We start from the raw sequence: 19,419 nt of genomic DNA, 5'->3' as shown, positions 1-19,419 counted from the left end.
GTATTATAATATTTTAGATATAATTATTATTGACTAAACATTATATTTTAAGCGGCGCTTTTATGACACATCAAAAAAGCGTAAATACAGAATTTATTCTAAATAATTAATGAATGGGTACAATTTGTAAAAAATAAATTAATTACATTAATTTATAAGTATTAAAATATATTCGATTAATTCAAATTATTTTTAACGATCAATTATTATAAATGTTTTTTAAAATTAATATTTATAGTTATTTAATATGAATTATTAACAGTTTTAGCTACATAGTTATAAAAGGCCTAAAGTGTATGTATTATACCTATTGTATACGGCCTTTTCGGTTCACAATATTTATATATATTTTTAAATACCTTCTCATTTATATTATGTTTCTATTATAAGAGTCAGTATAAATAAATCTATGTAAAATAAATTATATGTAATAAAATATTTTAGTTACATTCTTTATTTAAAAATAAATTTATCTTTTGAGAAAATCGTCTTTAATACCAGTACCTAATTATTCTTATACTAAAAAAATATTAATAGAACGAATTTCAAAATGCTACTAAATATACTATATATGTATATTAATGTCTAGATATCAGTGGTGTGCATAGAAAAAGAATAGGACCCTCACCCTCTCTTTCCAACCCCTCTTTAACTTATATTGCCCTTCAAAATTATAGATAGGGAAAAAAATTCTTGCGAGCACGGTCGAAGTTTTCTAGCTTCAGGAGCTGGCGAGTTGGCTGACCCGCTCTTTTCAAAGCTTAGGTTAGAGGGTCCCTTAGCTCCGGGGCCCTGGTGCACTGCACAACCTGGCCTTACGATAGCTACGCCACTGGTCAAAATGTGGTAAACGAACATTAGGCTCGCCTGATGGAAAGTGACTACCACCTCCCATGGACATCTGCAACACCGGGGGCTTGCAGGTGCATGCCCGCCTTAAAGGAATAAGGCTCTTTTCTTGAAGGTTCCCAATGATATCCGTTTGGAAACACAGCTGATGAAAGTTGGTTCCAACGAGTGTTTGTGCGAGGCAGAAATTTCCTTTAAAATCGCGTTGTTGTGAATTTCCCAACATCGAGGTGGGGTCGATTCTATTTGGTATTCTGATACCATATCCGAAAGTGAAATTCTGCAGACGGACAATCTAAACAACTTTGTGAAAAATGCAGGTAATCAAATAAGTCGGAAAGAGCTTGATCGTCGTCAATTCGAGTCCCTCTAGTTAAATACGGTCAATTGGAAGAAGCTTAATAATTATTGAATATTAAATTTATTAATTCATTCAGTCTGAATTAAATATTATATATGTCAATCAAAATTTCGATAAAAATAAGTAATGAGTCGAACAGTTTTTCTTTAAAAAATGATGTTACCATTTAAAGATTACCGAAAATTCCATTTTGCGAGATATTACAATTATGCTTTTCAGCTTCGATATGTTCTATCGATAGTAATTCGCTTCGATTACTATCAGCAGAAGCCTAAAAATGTCCGAAAATTCAATAAATCCTTCTTGGAGCAAGGTATCTGTTTCTATGATCAAATTCCGCAGACATTTTTAAACTTGCCGTTTCATAAATTCAAATCAATTTGTAAAAAATACATCGGTAAAGAAGGCATATTATTCAATACAAGATTATATGGATGATAAAAAAACGTGGAGCTAATACTAGATGACTTCCAGGCAGGATATGTTTACATACATATATAATTGTATTTAACTAACATGACTTTGTACTTTTGTAAAATGTTGAAAAAGAGTAACTACTGAGTTTCTTGCCAGTTCTTCTCGGTAGAATCTGCATTCCGAAACGATGGTAGCTTCACTTAATATAGTTTGTTAAATGATTCAAAAGTACTTGTAAAAGCCTACTTGATAAAGTATATTTTGATTTTACGCACGGGCTCACAGTTGTCCGTGCCCTTTTTTACATTCTACTTGAATACATTTTGGCGTTTTATATTTTATCTTATTACTGAACATCAGCAGATTCCCTTCCCAGAACGGAAGTCTTGGAGTACGTGGTCACTGACTTATATACTTTTTTTTTCGTACATCATAATTACGATAAATATGAAAAGTACAATAATAATAAACGTTTATATATATATATATGTATATTTGGTCTCACGTTTGCTTGAAAGCTTTGGATAAGATAGTAAGCTTTTTAATCCAATTAAAAAGCGTATAATAAAGAATTATGTTTTATAATGCATTATTGTCGATGCAATATGATGCCACCTTAAGAGTAATCACACGCAGAAGTAATTTATTTACGTGCTTACCCAGTGTCCCCGACAAAAAGTGTCCTAGCAGATAAACTAAATATCTTCTGTCGTCTCAACACATACAAAGTACATTTTCGGTATTATTTTTAAAGAAATGACAGAACTAACAATTTTATGCGTCATAAATATTACTCATAGCCTCGAAACAATTTTTGAAAAATGTGTTAAGTGTGTGATGAGATGAATTAACATTAACATTACATATTGAAATGCAAAATATTGACTTCTAAAAGTAATCCAACGAATGTAATGAACCCATAATAGTTGAGGTTAGAATTAATTTTCAACACGCTAGTGCGCGTGTTCACAAACATTTTACGCCAGAAAAGTTGAAAAGTTCATTACAGAAGGAACATAACTTTAAAGTAGTCTTAAACTTTAAGATTGAATATAGCCCGTTGACGGGTTCACTTCAGAAAAATTATACGCCAGTAGTCGAGGTCGAGCTATTTTTATCACGCAGCGGAAACAGTCAAAAGGTGTGTGTCTTACAGAGGTAGAGATCATCCCATTACCGTCTGGGATACGTTACACTAAGATCACGTAATAGACTACTGGTAGTACTAATAGTTAGGGAGTCTTGTAACATGTTAAATAATTACAAATAGGAACAACAAACAACGAGAGACAGTACAAAAAGAGAGGTATCAAGGGACACCCGGAGTATTCAATAACAGATACTATGAAATAAATATATATATAAATAAATATTATAAATATTGAACAACATAACATACATTACTCTGATCCCAATGCAAGTAGCTGAAGCACTTGTGTTATGGAAAATCATAAGTAACGACGGTACCACAATCACCTAGACCTAAGACAACATAGAAAACTAATGAAATTTTTCTACATCGACTCGGCCGGGAATCGAACCCGGGACCTCGGAGTGGCGTACCCATGGAAACCGATGCACACACTACTCGGCCACAGAGGTCGTCAATATATAATAAAAAGAACTAACGATATAAAAAAATCCCGTGTTAATTAAACAAAATAACTTTAAGTAATCTGTATACTAATATTAAAAATGCGGAAGTAACTCTAAGCGAATTCGATGATATTTTGCTTGAAGCAAGCTTGAACTCCAGGGAAGGACATAGGCTACCTTTTAAGATTTTATGCATGTTACTAGACGACAAACCCCAAAAACGAGAGCGAAAACGTTAGAAAGAGAGGGAAAGGTTTCTGCTGGGGAAGTTTCTGCCAATATTTACACAGACTCAAACTGACAGATAATCAAAGAATACGCACGCTTTTTTTCATTGCAAATGGGTCACCTAATCGTAAGTGGTCACCACTGCCCATAGACAATGGCGTTGTAAGAAATATTAACCATTCCTTACATCACCAATGCGCTACCAACCTTGGGAACCAAGATGTTACGTCCCTTGTGCCTGTAGTTACACTGGCTCACTCACCCTTCAAACCGGAACACAACAATACTGAGAACTGCAGTTTGGCGGTAGAATATCCGATGAGTGGGTGGTACCTACTCAGACGGGCTTGCACAAAGCTCTACCACTAAGTAATGTTTTTACTTTTGCAGTGTCATTGTTTTCCATGAAATTTGTACAAAATTGTAAAAGTGCCTTAACAATTTTGTATTAAATTTTTTCGTCCAGAGAATAGGAATTCCGATTGAACGAAGGAAAGGTGCGAGCATTCTTGCAATCATTCTACGCCGTCGTGGTCTAAAGAAGCTATTTTTAATTTTGATTTGTATATACTTTCTTCCGTCCTCGGGATAAGTTATTTAAATTAATAAAATCTATTTACCTTATAACCTTATTATATTTAAAATACGAATTTTATTTATTTTCAATTGTTCGTTACATCCTTATTTGATAATTCAACTAATGATTTACACAATTTATACTGTACTAGTACTATCTTTATTTAAATACCAACGTGCGTGTGTGTGTATTGAATAATTACGAATATTCTCCCTTACCCACACTCATGTATATACTTGTAGGCACACATCGACGCCCAACACACTACCGTTCACATTACCAACAATACTTACAGTACGTACTTACATTGTTTAAATATTTTATAGAGTAACTAATATAAAAAGTAACCAGCTTGACCAAATTGGAATTTCTAATTCACTGACCCTGTCGCCGTCCTGATTTTTATATACGAAATACTTTTTTGTTTTCTCACATAAATAAAAATTAACCTCCATGTAAATTTCAGTCTCCGATCACGTCTCAATATTGTTTAATTCATTGCATTTAACGCGTGAATTAAACACTCAGTATGTTGTGAATCGGTTGGCGTATCTTCATGTCAGATTGATTCATAAATATCTTAAGATAAAAGCCCCATTATACCTGCACGAAGACAAGAGCCGAAAGGGTTCTGATTAATCACAAGTAATAATAGATGTATCTTAACCGAAAATGTTGTTCAGACGAGTAGAGCTGAATTTCCACAGGCCTTATTTGTGTGTTGTAATTCAATTCGTGCTCCGCGTAAAGGATAACATCATGAGTAAACTTACAAGTGTCAGAAGAAAATCTATATCATATGTAACGACCAATTCGTATTGGAGCAGCGTGGTGGAATAAGTTCTTAAGCTGCCCAAAGGAAGGGAATGACCTTGTTTTTTTATGGTATAGGTGGCGTAGGAGCTGAAGGCTCATATGATGGAAAATTACTACCAACGCCCATGAACATCTTCAGCACCGGAGAGCTTGCAGGCGCTTTGCCAGCCTTTGAGAAATGTGTAGGCACTATTCTTGAAGATTCCCAAATCGTATATGTTCTGAAAAACTGCCTGCAAAAAGTTTCACAGAGATTTCTTATACTAATATTATGAATTCGAAAGTAACTCTATCCGTCCATCTCTTACGGTTTCACGTCTACACAACTAAAGCAAATTTGATGAATTTTGATATCAAGCAAAACTGAACCCCATAGAAGGACTTTCATTGACTTTACTATTTTTATACCCAAAACTACGATAGCATGCGGGCGAGGCCGCGAAACTAATCTAATATTATATTTTTTAAATGGAATGTACATAACAGTGATACTCTATGTCATGTTTATATTAGTAGGATGACTTCGGCAGCCGTAACTGTTTCCTTATAATACGAGTTATTGAATTACAAAAGATAATGAACGCTAAGCATCAAATTTGTATACAAATGGAAGTGTTTAGTTTCATTTCTTAGTATATTGTATTTGTTTACACTGTACAGCGAATCGATCTTGATAAAACTTTAAAACAAAAACAAAACGTTTTTAGGGAATGTTGTTGCTAACAAATCTTTTTAAATTCTATATACAGGTTGACTAGATGCTGGGCTAACTAATGGTATTAGTGCATTCCTTATTTCACCAATGTGCAACCAACCTTAGGAACTAAAGTGTCACAACACTATTAATAATTGCTGTTTAGCGATAGAATATAAGATGAGTGGCTGGTAATTAAACGGACGGAATATTCCCAGGTTAAATAATTATTACTAATTAGTATTAAGAGGACTACAAGAGCTAAGTGCCCTTGAGAATCGCACGCACACACTTACAAAATCGACAAAAACGGCAAGCCCGTGAACTAAAGGTTAAGCGAGGTGATGAGGTTACGCCCAAATATTTTAATAGATGGCGGCAAACCGAGCGAAGTAAGATCAATCATAAATCTCATAAAAAATAGATAGGACAACAGAATTATTTTTATTTCTTTCGATGTTAGTTAACAAATGATTATAAAAAAACTGATTCAACTAAACTTATAATATTTTCATTTATATTTTGTATACAATAAAATAGACAGTTTTAACCTTTTTCTCTTTGATTTATATTATTATACCACAATTAGTTCTTATACTAAATATTAAAACATACTAATTTTTAACATTTTATAAAAGTTTGATAATCTATTTATATAATAAAATCGTAAGTTTTCCAAATCTGTAGTGTAGTAACCGTGGGGTAACATATAGCGTAGTGTTTGTTTGTTTTATTAATATCGGTTCACAAAGAAAAAAAAAATATATTCAATTTAAAAAAAAAACATCTAAATATTTACTAGAAAAAAATGTCATCAAGTCGATTTGGTTGAATCATTGGTTAACTAAGTTGCAGTTTTGCAAGAATGTTCGCACCTTTCCTTCGTTCAATCGCAATTCCTATTCTCTGGACGAAAAAATTTAATACAAAATTGTTAAGGCACTTTTACAATTTTGTACAAATTTCATGGAAAACGACGACACTACAAAAGTAAAAACATTACTTAGTGGTAGAGCTTCGTGCAAGCCCGTCTGAGTAGGTACCACCCACTCATCAGATATTCTACCGCCAAACTGCAGTTCTCAGTATTGTTGTATTCCGGTTTGAAGGGTGAGTGAGCCAGGAACAACAAAAACATTCAGGAAGTCAAAACAAATTTTGATATTTACGATAATTCAAATCCAATTAATAAGGAATTATCAATACATGAACTGTTATTAGTGTTGTCTCAGGTCGGTAATTCCAGCCCAGGACCAGACAATATATCTAATACTATAATCGGGCACTTGCCCGTCAATGCTCTTGAGTATTTACTTAAATTATACAACTGTATATGGAAAAGAAGGTATTTCCAGATAGCTGGAAAGAAGCCTTAGTTATCCCAATATTAAAGCCTAACAAAATAACTAGCCTTAAAACCAGTTATAGGCCCATATTCCTAACATGTAACCTTTGTAAAATATTAGAAAAAATTGTTAGTAAAAGAATCAGATGGTATATAGAAACGATTAAACACATCTCCCCATTTCAATATGGATTTCGACAATTCCGTTCACCAATAGACCATTTAATGAACATAGAAAGTGAAGTACTTGATAATTATGCTATTGATAATTACACGGTAATTGCAGGTTTGGATATTGAAAAAGCATACGAAATGGTTTGGAAACACAGAGTTCTTAAAATATTACCAGACATTAATATCAAAGAAAATGCATTAGCGTTTGTCAGAAATTTTCTTTCGGGAAGAGTAACTAAAGTAATAGTCAATGATACAACATCAAATTCTGTACCTACTGAAAATAGTCTTCCTCAAGGTTCGGTACTCTGTGTAATATTGTTTTTACTTGCCATAAACGATGTCTTATCTCATTTGGAAAAACCAGTTAAAGGGTTTTTGTTTGCTGATGATCTTACTTTAGTATGTAGGACGTTGAAAGCTACGTTAAAATTAATTCAAAACACCCTCATTAACCTTGAAGAATGGTTAAAAAAAACTGGTTTTAAATTTTCAAAAACTAAAACTGAATTCATGATATTGTCAAAAAATAACTAAGCTGAAGCTGGAGAAATGCTGTTAGCTTTTAGAAGAAAAGAACTTGCTACCCTATATTCTATCAATATCCTATCCCAACCTGGGAATCCAATTTATAATTACTACACTAAAGTAACATCTTCTGATGCGGAATATGAACTCCGACCTAATTTACCACAACCTCTAAGAATTAGAATAGCCAAGTATTTAAAGGAAATAAAACTTGAGACCCCTCCAATTTCAACAAAGAAATTACTTACCATTGGCCCATAGGATAAACATGAATTTCCCATTAATCTAGAAAGAGCCAGTCATTTCAAAGATAATACTCCTCAATATGTATATAGAAGCTTATATTATGAGATTAACAATAGATATAAAGACTGTAGTTTTCTATACGGATGGGTCAGTTATGAATGGCAGATATCGACTTTGGGATTTTTATTCGATTTTTAGTGGCGAAGCAACAGCTATATTTAAAGCATTAGAATTAATTCACAACGAATCTAATTCTAAGAAATTTATAATTTATTCTGACTCGAAATCATGTCTGGTAGCATTACAAAATAAAAATAATAATAATCCACTTATTACGGATATAAAACAAAAAATGATTGATCTTCTAAATGATAATTACATAATCGAAATTATTTGGATTCCAAGTCATCAAGGAATAATTGGCAACGAAAAAGCTGATAGTGAAGCTAGAAAAGCAACTAATGAAAAATATATTTCTAATACAATCAAATCAACTCCAGGTGAAATTAAAAAGAACATAAAACATAAAATAAAAATAGTATGGGATCAGTACTAGAAGTTAGAAAATACATCCAAATTAATCGTTATAAGAAATTCAATATTTGACAAAGCCGCTACTTCATTCGGCTGTAGAAGAGAACAAGTTATAATTGCTAGACTGCGTATTGGACACACAAATATGACTCACATCCACTTAATAACAAAAACTAACCAAAATAAATGGAAATGTGGACTTGACCTGACAATTTCCCATCTTTTAATTGATTGTATGGCTTACAAAAATGAAAAACGACCATGTAATGTACCTAAAACTTTTAAAGAATGTTTAAATCAAGTAGCATATTCAGAAACCTTAAAAAAAATTAAATTAATTAATGTATATAACTTAATATAAGAATTGTTAGATAACTGTGGTCGCTAATGACCTTAGATGTTAAAAAGCTACCTAAAATAAATTAAAAAAAAAACTACCATTTATTAATACATAAAACCTTTTTTTTTCAAGCACGTGCTCTCTTTGTTCGAAATATGAAATAGCGACTCAGCTAAGATTTTATAGGCTCTAATTAGGTCGGAACGTCATGTTATTATTCAAGTTCTGTAAACAGATGTTGACATAATTTCAACTTCTATTATCTTTATTCATAAAAATATCCAATATTTTTTTTTAAATAATTATTAAACAGAGAAGTTGAATCTATAAAAAAATGCTATTTTAATATTCATTGTGTTTCAAAGAAGGTTTTTAGATAAACAGTATCTGTCGTACAATGTAACTCAACATTACCACAGTAACGCAGACCGAACCTGCTAGAACAACGTAATAACTAGGCATCTCAGAAAAAAAAATTGGGCACATAATTATATATAAATATTTCAGGCAGATTGGCGAAGGGCCACCTGATGGTGAGTGGTCACCAACTTCCCTAGACAATAACACTGTGAGAAATATTAATTATATTTTACATACTAACCACTAACCACCAACGTAAGATGTCACTTATGCCTGTATTTACATTGGGTCACTCACCCGTCAAACCGAAAAATATCTGATGAGTGGGTAACACATACCCAGCCGGGCTTGCATAAAGCCCTACCTTCGAATAATTAACATTAATGTTATTTTTACAAAATTTTATTCAATGTAAGGCCACAGTCGATTTCTGCTATGATATATTATTTCTCCAAGGAGTATCAACAGTGTCATCAGGTAAGCGACAAGAAGTAAAGCAATGGGTATCAGCGTGTGCTCAAATTGTACGTTGTAATGGGCGTTGGACTGCTCACATGCAGCCGGTCTATACTTGTCTATGACCATAAACCTAACCAACAATCCGACTTCTTTTGCACGAAGAGTCCTGAAACAATTATTTTTAATTATAATATTGAAATTTTAATTTTTTTAGGACATTTTGTTTTAGAGAATTATTTGAATTTTACATCAGAAAATAATACATGAGAATTGCGAAAATATCCGATTCCCTCGTTGGTCTAGTAGCTATATATAAGGCCACAGATTCTGAGGTCTTGGTTTCAAACCCCAGGTCGTGCCAATAAATTGTTATTGGGTTTTTACATCAAAAAATTCTCAGTAACAGCACGGATTTTGGAATTTGGAAATGTATACATTTCCGTGCCTTGGAAAACACATAAACCGCGGATCCTGCGCCTAAACTATTTCTGTGTTGGATTTGCTACCCCATCTCAGATTTAGGGAATAAAACCACACCCTTGTGCATTATAATCTCCTGCGTATGCGATGGTCTCCCATGAGATTAACCGCCGTAATCGAAATCGGGCAAGATGATATCATCATCAATTTAGCAATAACTTTTTTTAAAAATATACATATATATAAAACGTGGTTACCCTATCTTAAACTCTTCTTTGTATGAAAAATTCTTGGATGTAAAAAAATAATACTTCACATTAGAGTAGAGATCGATTTCGACGAGTTGACATATTTCGTCTCTGCGGAAATCTGTAAATATTCATTAAAATATTATTGATACATAATTCTATTAAATACAATACTTGTTTCACGTAACGGACTTATTCTTATTTTAACTAAATTTTTACTCAATTCTTCTTTAGACTTTTTTTTAAAATTTTATATACGATTCTACTTTAAATTTGATTTATAAATACACATTTTTATAACTCGTTGTTTTTTAGGAATGTATTGTATCATTCACACTTTATCCCCTTTGAGGGGTGATTTAAATAAGTCTATGTCCTTCTCGGGAAATCAAACTATCTCCATACCAAATTTCATCTAAATCAGTAGTTTAAACGTGAAAAGGTAACAGACAGAGTTACTTCCGCATTTATAATATTTGTATAGATTAGTAAAAAGTAGAAAATTAGTCTATGTCTAAATCTCATTGTCTTTGATTAGTTGACATAATGACAGAAGACTACGTCAGAGTAGGGTATGACCAACGACTCAGTAATAATAATTACTGTATACTGAAACAGTAACTAAACAAGACTAAGAACTCAAATCCGATAATTATACATTACTTATGACCAGCGCTGTGTTTATCTAAAATAATTTCATTGTAATATTTACATCGTTTCCAAATCGGATAAAGAGTGATGTAGTCAGACAATAGAGCAGTTTTCGTATCAATCACGGCTTTCAAAGCACTATTTACGTCCAATATTTTGAGTTGCTGCACTTTATTCCAAACAATACTGAGGTTCTTGCCTAAGGCCATCTCGTATTTCTGTTGACAAATTCAAATATTATAATTGTTTATTGCAATTTAATGTTTGTGTATACTTTATTATTAATTGTGTGTATTGTTTGCTTGTACAAATAAATTGTTGTAAATTATTTCTTAAGTTAATATAAACGTTTTATTTAACAAACAAAGTTAAGTTTTTTGAAGTATGACAATCTGTCGGGCTCCTTGAAATGTAAGATCTATAGCACTCGTGGAAAACTTGTTGCACAGCAACACCGCATCGGTAATAAAAGAGATATAGAAATACTGTGACTAGTGCGGGTAACAAGAATATTTGGAATTAAAGGTAAAGAAGAAGCAGTACAGTGAAAATGGTTGATGAAGCAAGTGAACTTGATAACTCCAGCGAATATCACAAAGCTGTAAACGCATCAGATATGAGCAAAGTTAATATGTTTTAACTCCACGAAGATTTAGAGATACTGGACCAAAATTTCAAAACATTTCTCGAGTTATAGTCACTTACAAAAGTAATATGATAGTTAAAAGTTCCTGGGACAATATATACAAAATTTGAAGAATGAATTATAAATAGTACCTATACTTTTTCAATTAATCTATCATGTAAAATGACATTTTAAAAGTGCTTTTATCAGCCAAATTTCCTGTATACGGTATATTTTAAATTTTTACTTTGCTTTGTACCGACAATTATGTTCATAGATGATTAAAACAAACCTTTTTATCAGTTATAAGATTCATATCCTTTAGCAAAACGATTTGGTAATCTTCATCCACTATAGACTGTAGATTCATAGCTTCATCCTTATCACTCACGAGGTGAGATAGCAGGTTGGATGTATAAAAACAATGTACGACATACGCACATAAAATAAAAGTTAAATATGCAATACGGCGAGAACACGACATCGCTTGCAATGGAAGAACTGAAAAAGTAAATTTATAATTTATTAAATTTGAAAATCTGATCCGAAGTATACAAACATCGTGGCACATCTTAACTTAACATACTAAAATAGTTAACTATTACCAATAATCATGAAATATTGCATATACGTTGTCAGGGCACAGAAAAGACATTTGGTGCCTAATACCTACCTCTTCTCCACTACTGAAGTGAAGTCGCGTACAGAAACTAGTATTCTATAAGGTGATGACCATGTATTAAGAATACATCTATCTTAACCGGATATTGCGATTACCCGGTAAAGCACTGCTGAATTAACATGAGGTTCATAATTTAGATCATGCTCGATGGGGAAGAAAAATTCTAAGAAAAATTCGCATGTTTTGGGTAAAATTCTAACACATTCTGTACCCCCCAACGTTACCGCATTTCTACCAACTTGGCACCGTAAACCAAGTTCTCCTTTTCAAAAGAACAGAAGTTCTGCAATATTTTTATAATATTTGTTGAAACTGTGTCGAAATAATTTTGTTCGTTGGGTTCTAAAATATTCACATGGATCTGGTCGTTCGGTTGAAAGATTCAGGGCCACATTTTGAAGATTGTTACCCGAAAACAAATAGATTGGTCTCGTCCCTGGAGGCACTTTTTCGCCGCGAACGTGTGGAATCTATCAATAACTTATGTACATATATAATTTTAAGAAAGCGACCAAAGGATCCTGAAAATATTTCTGTTTCAAAAGTTTTTTTTCTATTCGAGTCATTATGATGACTGATTTAAAACTTGATGCAATATGGTTCGATTTAACAATTTCTAATAAGATAAAAATATCTTTATAATTCGTAGATAATGTCATATATAACGAAATTATTCCTTTGAAACAATTTGTGGAACATTTAAAAGCAAATGTTTTTTTGTAGTATGAAAATATTGTTTTATTTTTGATATTATTTATATACTAATCATTTTTATTAATGTATATTTTAAAGCTTTATCGTCTCAAAATATTTGATCGCAATACTCTTAACTAAACTCTATATCTAAAAAATATAGTATAACGATTATTTTATATTTTCTCTACACAAATATCTCTATACAAATTCGGCCACATAATGACGTAACACGCATCAGTAATTACAAAACCTTAAATTGGAATGTTTTTTTTTTTTCATTTACAACAAGCAGACCTTCATTAGGTTCATTGTAAACTAATTATAATAATTGTACACAATCATGATCAAAATGTCTAAGAAATATTATATTATTGAAATATTTATGACAGTGGGTATGGATCAAAACAAAAGATTATTTTAAAATGTTTAAAACATGCTTTTCTCATGTCATGATCATGATGTTTAATAATCTCTTTTTGTAGCAATTATGTTTTTGACGGCAGATATAACTGAGTATCTGTTTTCATAGTAATCAAAGCATTTTCTCAAAAGTTATGGATTAAGGAGTTCCGATGAGCTTATCAAAGACTGACGGAAAGCTGATATAAAGGAATGTTTTTAGTGGATTTGCCTGTTCTCGGTATATTTAACAACGTTAAAGTTAAACTCAAGCCAAAACTGCACGTATCTTAAGGCCTGATTTTCCAGCAAAATTGTAAACGTTACCTTATAAATGAAGAAGCTGCATTCTTCAGCTTTATTTAATTTGCCTGATTGATTGATTGATTAGCTGTAGTAGCTTGAACTGTCAAGCTATAGTTTTAGATTTCTGATCTCCAAACGATATTTTAAACAGTAACTGTTATACAATAACAGCTAAAGTTCTCTTTCTGATTGCAACCTTTTATCTTTAAATGTCTAGATAGACCATCAAAGCAGATAACACGTCTAAAAGTAGTGGCCAACAGTTGGCCACTAAGTACTCACACTCAAGTAAATTAGTATGACGTTCGGCGACAATCAAGCGTAGCTGTCAAGAGCACCAAGATAATATATAATAATGTTGCACATAAAGTTGTTTAATTCTTTAGTAGTGCGACATAATCTAACATTATGACTTTGTAATAACTGTGCTCCAGTTTTCAGGTAAGTCAGACAAATACTGACTATTTCCATTTCAACTCTTTTAAGAGGACACAGCTAGGGTATTGTAGTTTTTAATATATCTTGGCTTATATAATGTACGCGCACAATATGTCCATAGAAAGCATTTATGCTTCCTTTTATGCTAATCGCTAAAATTGAACATCACAAAGACATAATATTATTAATAATATGATTGCAAAGCTTAATTGCTTATTATTTTTATTATTATATTTATTATTAATTAATTCCAAATGTTCTCGAAATTTTCACTTTGATCAAGCTCCTTGCTATCCAAGGCAACCAGAAACCTGCATTTGGTAACGGATAATCTAGAAAATTCAGAATAACCTTTGTAATCATTACGCTTAATAAAGAAAGCCACCTTTGTGATGAGACCCTTATGGATTTAACTTGACAACACTCGCAATTACAAATATAACGCAGAATATAATAACAGGCGCTTAAAATCATCGCATGAACAGAAATCTTTAGTTAAAATTATAAATATATTTGTTAAATTAACCAAATAAAATTATATAGATACTTACATATTTTTATAAATATATTTATTTATAGATTTGAGTTTAATTAATTAACAATATGTTAATATTTGATAATAATAACTTTTTACGCTTCAAACTTTCATAACTGTTTGACGTTTCGACGGAATTGCACCTGTTGTAGTTACGAGCAGTAATCGCGTTATAACCGAATTCAGAATATAGGAAATTAAAAGGAACGAATTAAGCATTAATAATAAGAATAAGAAGTCAGGGTGCTTAGATGCAGTAATGGCTATGGCTATAAAACTTACTATGTTGACAATATGCGGAAAAGGCCAGTAGGACTTCCAGGGGGAAACTTAATTCGATACCAAACATCTGGTGATCCCACCAACTCAAAATGTAAAATGTGACTGATCCCAGTAATATCATGGTATAAATACAGCTCCAAACAGGCTTTGTGAAAGGCTGGCTATAAAAGCCATGTGGAATACCATCGTAGTGACGTCGGAGAATAAATCCGAACCTGGGAAACACGAGAAAACATATTTAGTCTTGACAAAACAAAATATTTTAACCTCGACTAAAATATTTTACGCGGTTATTTATAATTATAATATAAGAACATAAAATTATTACAAACATTCCAATAAAATTTACGTAAAACTTTACAATAGCTATTCAAAAATAAACTTCAAAATCATTTGTTCAATATAAAAGCATTGAACTTACTATCGCCAATTCTTGAAAGTAAATACCCTAAGCTGAGAAGAACCGGCATATTATATACATCTTTATAATAATTACACAATTAACATTACAGTAGCTCAAGAAATCATAGTTGTAAGACAATTCAAATCTTTGTTATATGTGGTTGGTTAGGTGTGGTATTTGTTGAATATTCAGTCAAAAATACATAGTCTACATAGAGACCAAATATTAAGACATAATATTTGGTCTCTGTATAATCCAGGCGTGGATATCGTGCAAAATATGATAAAATTTCAACATTTATTTATTATCGACAAATGACTATGTCCATATTAATGACAATTCAGATTCCGATGTTTTTGGTTTCAATTCCTGTTCAGACCATCGAAAATTATTAGGTTTTTCCATTCAGAAACTCACAGCAACAGCCCTAGGTTGTTTGCCAGCTGTTGGTCCTCACAAAAAGTTATGATGGGACGGCAAATCCGACATGGTCGGAAAGAGTTCAGGCGCAAGACTAAGGGCCTTACGTGATTTCCGATGCACAAACATACAGGACTAAACAAAGAGCGTACTGACTTCCAATTTCAAGATTCCGGGTACAAGAAGAGATTAAAATAGGGTAACCAGTTATTATGTATATATTTTATATTTAAGATAATGCTAATGAAATGATGACATCGTCCTGACCGATTTCGATCACGCCGGTTAATCTTAATGGAGACCAGCCATACACGCAGGATACATTGCAGTGAAAAAGTGTTCACTCACTATTCCCTAACTCTCATAATCTGATGGGATGCCAAATTCAATATAACCGGAAAGAGTTGAGGCACAGGATCAATGGCCTTTTGTTCTTTCCGAGGCATGAGAATGTATACACTTCCAAATTCCACTCGGAATCTGGGCTGTTATTGAAAATTTCTTAACTGAAAAAATAACTTACCAATATTTTTTTGCTGCTTCTACCAGGGGTTTGAACACAAAACCTCAGGATATGTGGCCTTACATGTCAGCCACTAAACCAACGAATGATTCGAATAGAATATATTAGTCCCACGATTAGTTTATTTTTGAGAATAACTGTCAAGAAAGTCATCCTTACTACTAACCTAGTTTATGGGCGATTGTGGAGCATCTTTTATCTTAGTCAACAAAAATAATCATCCCATGAAATAATAACAGCCTTCTAAATGAAATTCGTTTTGGTATCAACAACAAGCAAATAAAACAATATCATCAACTATGCCTAATTCGAAATTCAAATACCTACCGCCACATAAATATCGCCTGTATTGGATATGCGTTATCCAACATGTGGGCTTGAAGTTCCATTGGTTTCACATATATGTCCACGGAGTCATTGTCTCTCGGACCTATAGCTTCCCGCTTGGCTTCCTGTGTCATATTGAAATAATTTTCTTTCGGATATGTTACACTGCAATCAGTAAAATATGTTTTAAAGACAATAACGTTATAACGGCATTGTGTTAAAAGTGAAAATGCACTTTTTTTAGTAAATATTACGTCAGTTTTCCTCTATATATTCCTGTCAAAATCTAAATAACGATTTTATGGTTGAGTTATGAATGTACGTTTACGTGTTATTTGCTAAGACAATATTGAATAGTAAACAGGATTCGGTCATGAATGACATATTTTTAAAAACTATTTCTTTGTACTGACTTTCTTAATAATTTTATCGGAATAATTATTACATAATATAAATCAAAGTCGCTTACCGCTGTCTGTCCCTCTATGTATGCTTAAATCTTTAAAATTATATAATTATAAGCGGATTTTGATGCGGTTTTTTCAGTAGATAGATTGATTCAAGAGGAAGGTTTAGATGTATAATACATGCACAATATAGTAGAGAAACACTGATAATTTTAGAGGTTTCTAAAGTGATGTCGTATATAAACACAGTTTTTGCGCTTACATTGCAAACGCTGGCTGAACCCTACGAGATAGACCAAAATAATGTACTACAGTATTGTACACCTTAAATTGGTCTTCAAAAAATTCCGCGACGATATCTGTATATCTCTTAGGGATAACTTACAATAAACTAAAAATAATAATGGCTTATTTTCGAAACGATTTTTAAGCAATACTGCATTAATCCTTATCCAATGATGTACCTTAAATACATTATGCATTTAATATAGATCAATATGGCCCTTTACAGCATGTAATTTAAATGAATATTTTCGAAGGTATTACAGGTTTAAAACGCAGGGACACAGCGGTTTGTATTGTCTAATGACAAAAAAGGTGTTAACTTTGTAAGACATTCCGTAGTATATTTATTATCAGCATTGCACCCGTGCGAACTGCTGAGCTGGAACGGGTTGCTAGTTTACAATATTTTATTGAACCGGGCATATTACATTACACTAAACAGAATCCTATAACATGACATTCTGAAGTGCTTCTAAAAGCCGACATGATTAAATATATTTTCTAATTTGAAATTAAATACGTAATTGAGGCTGTATTTTTAATTGTGATAGAATATCATTCAAATGTCGACCTTAGCAATTTATTTTAAGTAATTCATGTTTGAGAAGCCGTCTGGGTGTGTACCACCAACTCATCACGTATTCAACCTACAAATAGTGATGCATATTATTGTTGTGTTCCGGTTTGGTACTCGAGTAAGGCAATGTAGTTACAGGTCCAAGATACGTATCATCTTACCTATGTCTATGGCGGTGTAGTCTACTTTTGAGGTCAAATATTGAGACATCATTGAGCAATTACTTAGTCTCCCTACCTATTTATATAAAATTAAAAAAAAATGGCGACTATAGTGTATTTTTTAAAGGAAATTTGTAATTAAGTATCGGTCGCTTTTTGTGAAAAAAGTGCTTACTTGAAATGAAACATTCCCTGTAGAATTTGTAACACCATACATCCCATGGCTGTTTGCCTCCACACATAGTCATGTTCGTATTGCGACTCAAATCTTATAACATGCTCGCAAGGGAACAATGCTCGTACTTTAAAAGTTTCGTTGATTTGTTTCATTATAATTACTCGTGTGTGACGTGTGTGGGTATCTGTGTGAGTGTGTGGGTGTTTATGAGCATTTACATACGTATGTACGTAAATATCTTATTTCGCATCACATATTTTCAAAGTTCTTATTCAATGCACACATCTTTTTATTTCCTTTAACAACGTCCAATTAACCTTCTGTGACGTCACAACGACACTCCGCCTTATTTTTTTTATTTTTACGGTCCAATCATAAAATATGCTTATCCTGTGCTCGACCAGTATTCATACTGATCGAGTTAGTTACTTTTAATACGAAATGTTGTCAGTCTAATGGTTTATTTTAATAATTCAAAACACATTTATAATGGTTCTCAAATATTGTTGAAGCTTGGTAAACAAGTAAGTAACTAATGTTTGAAGAGACTCCCCAGTGGCTATTTAACCAACTTCAAGAAAAGGAGGACGTTGCAAGTTTGGCAAATATTTTTATATATCTAATTTGTGTATATTCACAGATACTCCTAAACGGCCAATTTGTATGATTTTAATCATTATTAAACGTATTAAACGAATTATATACCAACAAATAGGGTATCTGGTGGTAAGTGGTTACCACCGCTCATGGGAATTAGCGTCTCTTACGTGGCCTTACATCAACAATTTAATTTCTTCTTTAAATTATTTGTTGATAAATGTCTCATTTAGTAGTATCAATAAAATTTTATGAGTGATATTTTTTTTTAAACATATGATATACGTGGGAACCAAATGTCTAATATACATAGTAATAATATGCATAAGAAAACATTTTCTTTACACAAAGACGTAAAATAATATTTACCATGAGTTACTGGCAACACGCCATCATTAACTCAGTGGAACGATCCATCAAATTTAACGATACTATTCTTTTAATATAACTTTTCTATGGAATTAATTTAAAAGTTAATATTGTTGTTGTTACAAGTAACGCCTAAACTTCACTAGATAATACTCGTATAAAACAATGTTCCCCCGCTGCGTCTATATTTCTTTGTCGGAACGCGATAAATTCATAGCGAACGGTATCCTGTTTTCACCAATGATGTGGTGCTTACCGAAGAAGGTTTAGGTGTGTTGAGGTTTTATATAAATTTACGACAATGATTGTGGAAGGTGTCGGAAAAATTAATGTCGTCTGGGAGCTTTATAGGCTTGCACCGCGTAT

General features: G+C 32.3%; 1 protein-coding gene across 1 annotated transcript; it reads right to left on the bottom strand.

Moving 5' to 3' along the window:
• Window positions 1–9,455: 9,455 nt before the first annotated feature.
• LOC113399627 (ionotropic receptor 75a-like) lies at window positions 9,456–18,242 on the bottom strand. The gene is made up of 7 exons (XM_064217151.1): window positions 18,085–18,242; window positions 16,480–16,644; window positions 14,807–15,021; window positions 11,761–11,969; window positions 10,905–11,061; window positions 10,202–10,313; window positions 9,456–9,690 (listed from the first exon to the last, which is right to left on the bottom strand). The coding sequence occupies exons 1-7, from the start codon at window positions 18,237–18,239 to the stop codon at window positions 9,468–9,470; spliced, it is 1,236 nt and encodes a 411-aa protein (XP_064073221.1). The 5' UTR covers window positions 18,240–18,242; the 3' UTR covers window positions 9,456–9,467.
• Between the last annotated feature and the right edge of the window lie 1,177 nt (window positions 18,243–19,419).

The sequence above is a fragment of the Vanessa tameamea genome, chromosome 15 (genome assembly GCF_037043105.1).
Source record: "Vanessa tameamea isolate UH-Manoa-2023 chromosome 15, ilVanTame1 primary haplotype, whole genome shotgun sequence".
NCBI lineage: Eukaryota > Metazoa > Arthropoda > Insecta > Lepidoptera > Nymphalidae > Vanessa > Vanessa tameamea.
Note: the sequence above shows the minus strand (reverse complement) of the source record. Positions and strands in the feature narration are given on the sequence as shown.

Coding starts and splice junctions, on each gene's coding strand:
- LOC113399627 (XM_064217151.1), bottom strand. CDS start 18,239: ATGAAACAAATCAACGAAACTTTTAAAGTACGAGCATTGTTCCCTTGC. Junction 11,062..11,760: donor ATCTTATAACTGATAAAAAG/GTTTGTTTTAAT, acceptor ATTTGTCAACAG/AAATACGAGATGGCCTTAGG. Junction 10,314..10,904: donor TTATCCGATTTGGAAACGAT/GTAAATATTACA, acceptor GAATATTTACAG/ATTTCCGCAGAGACGAAATA.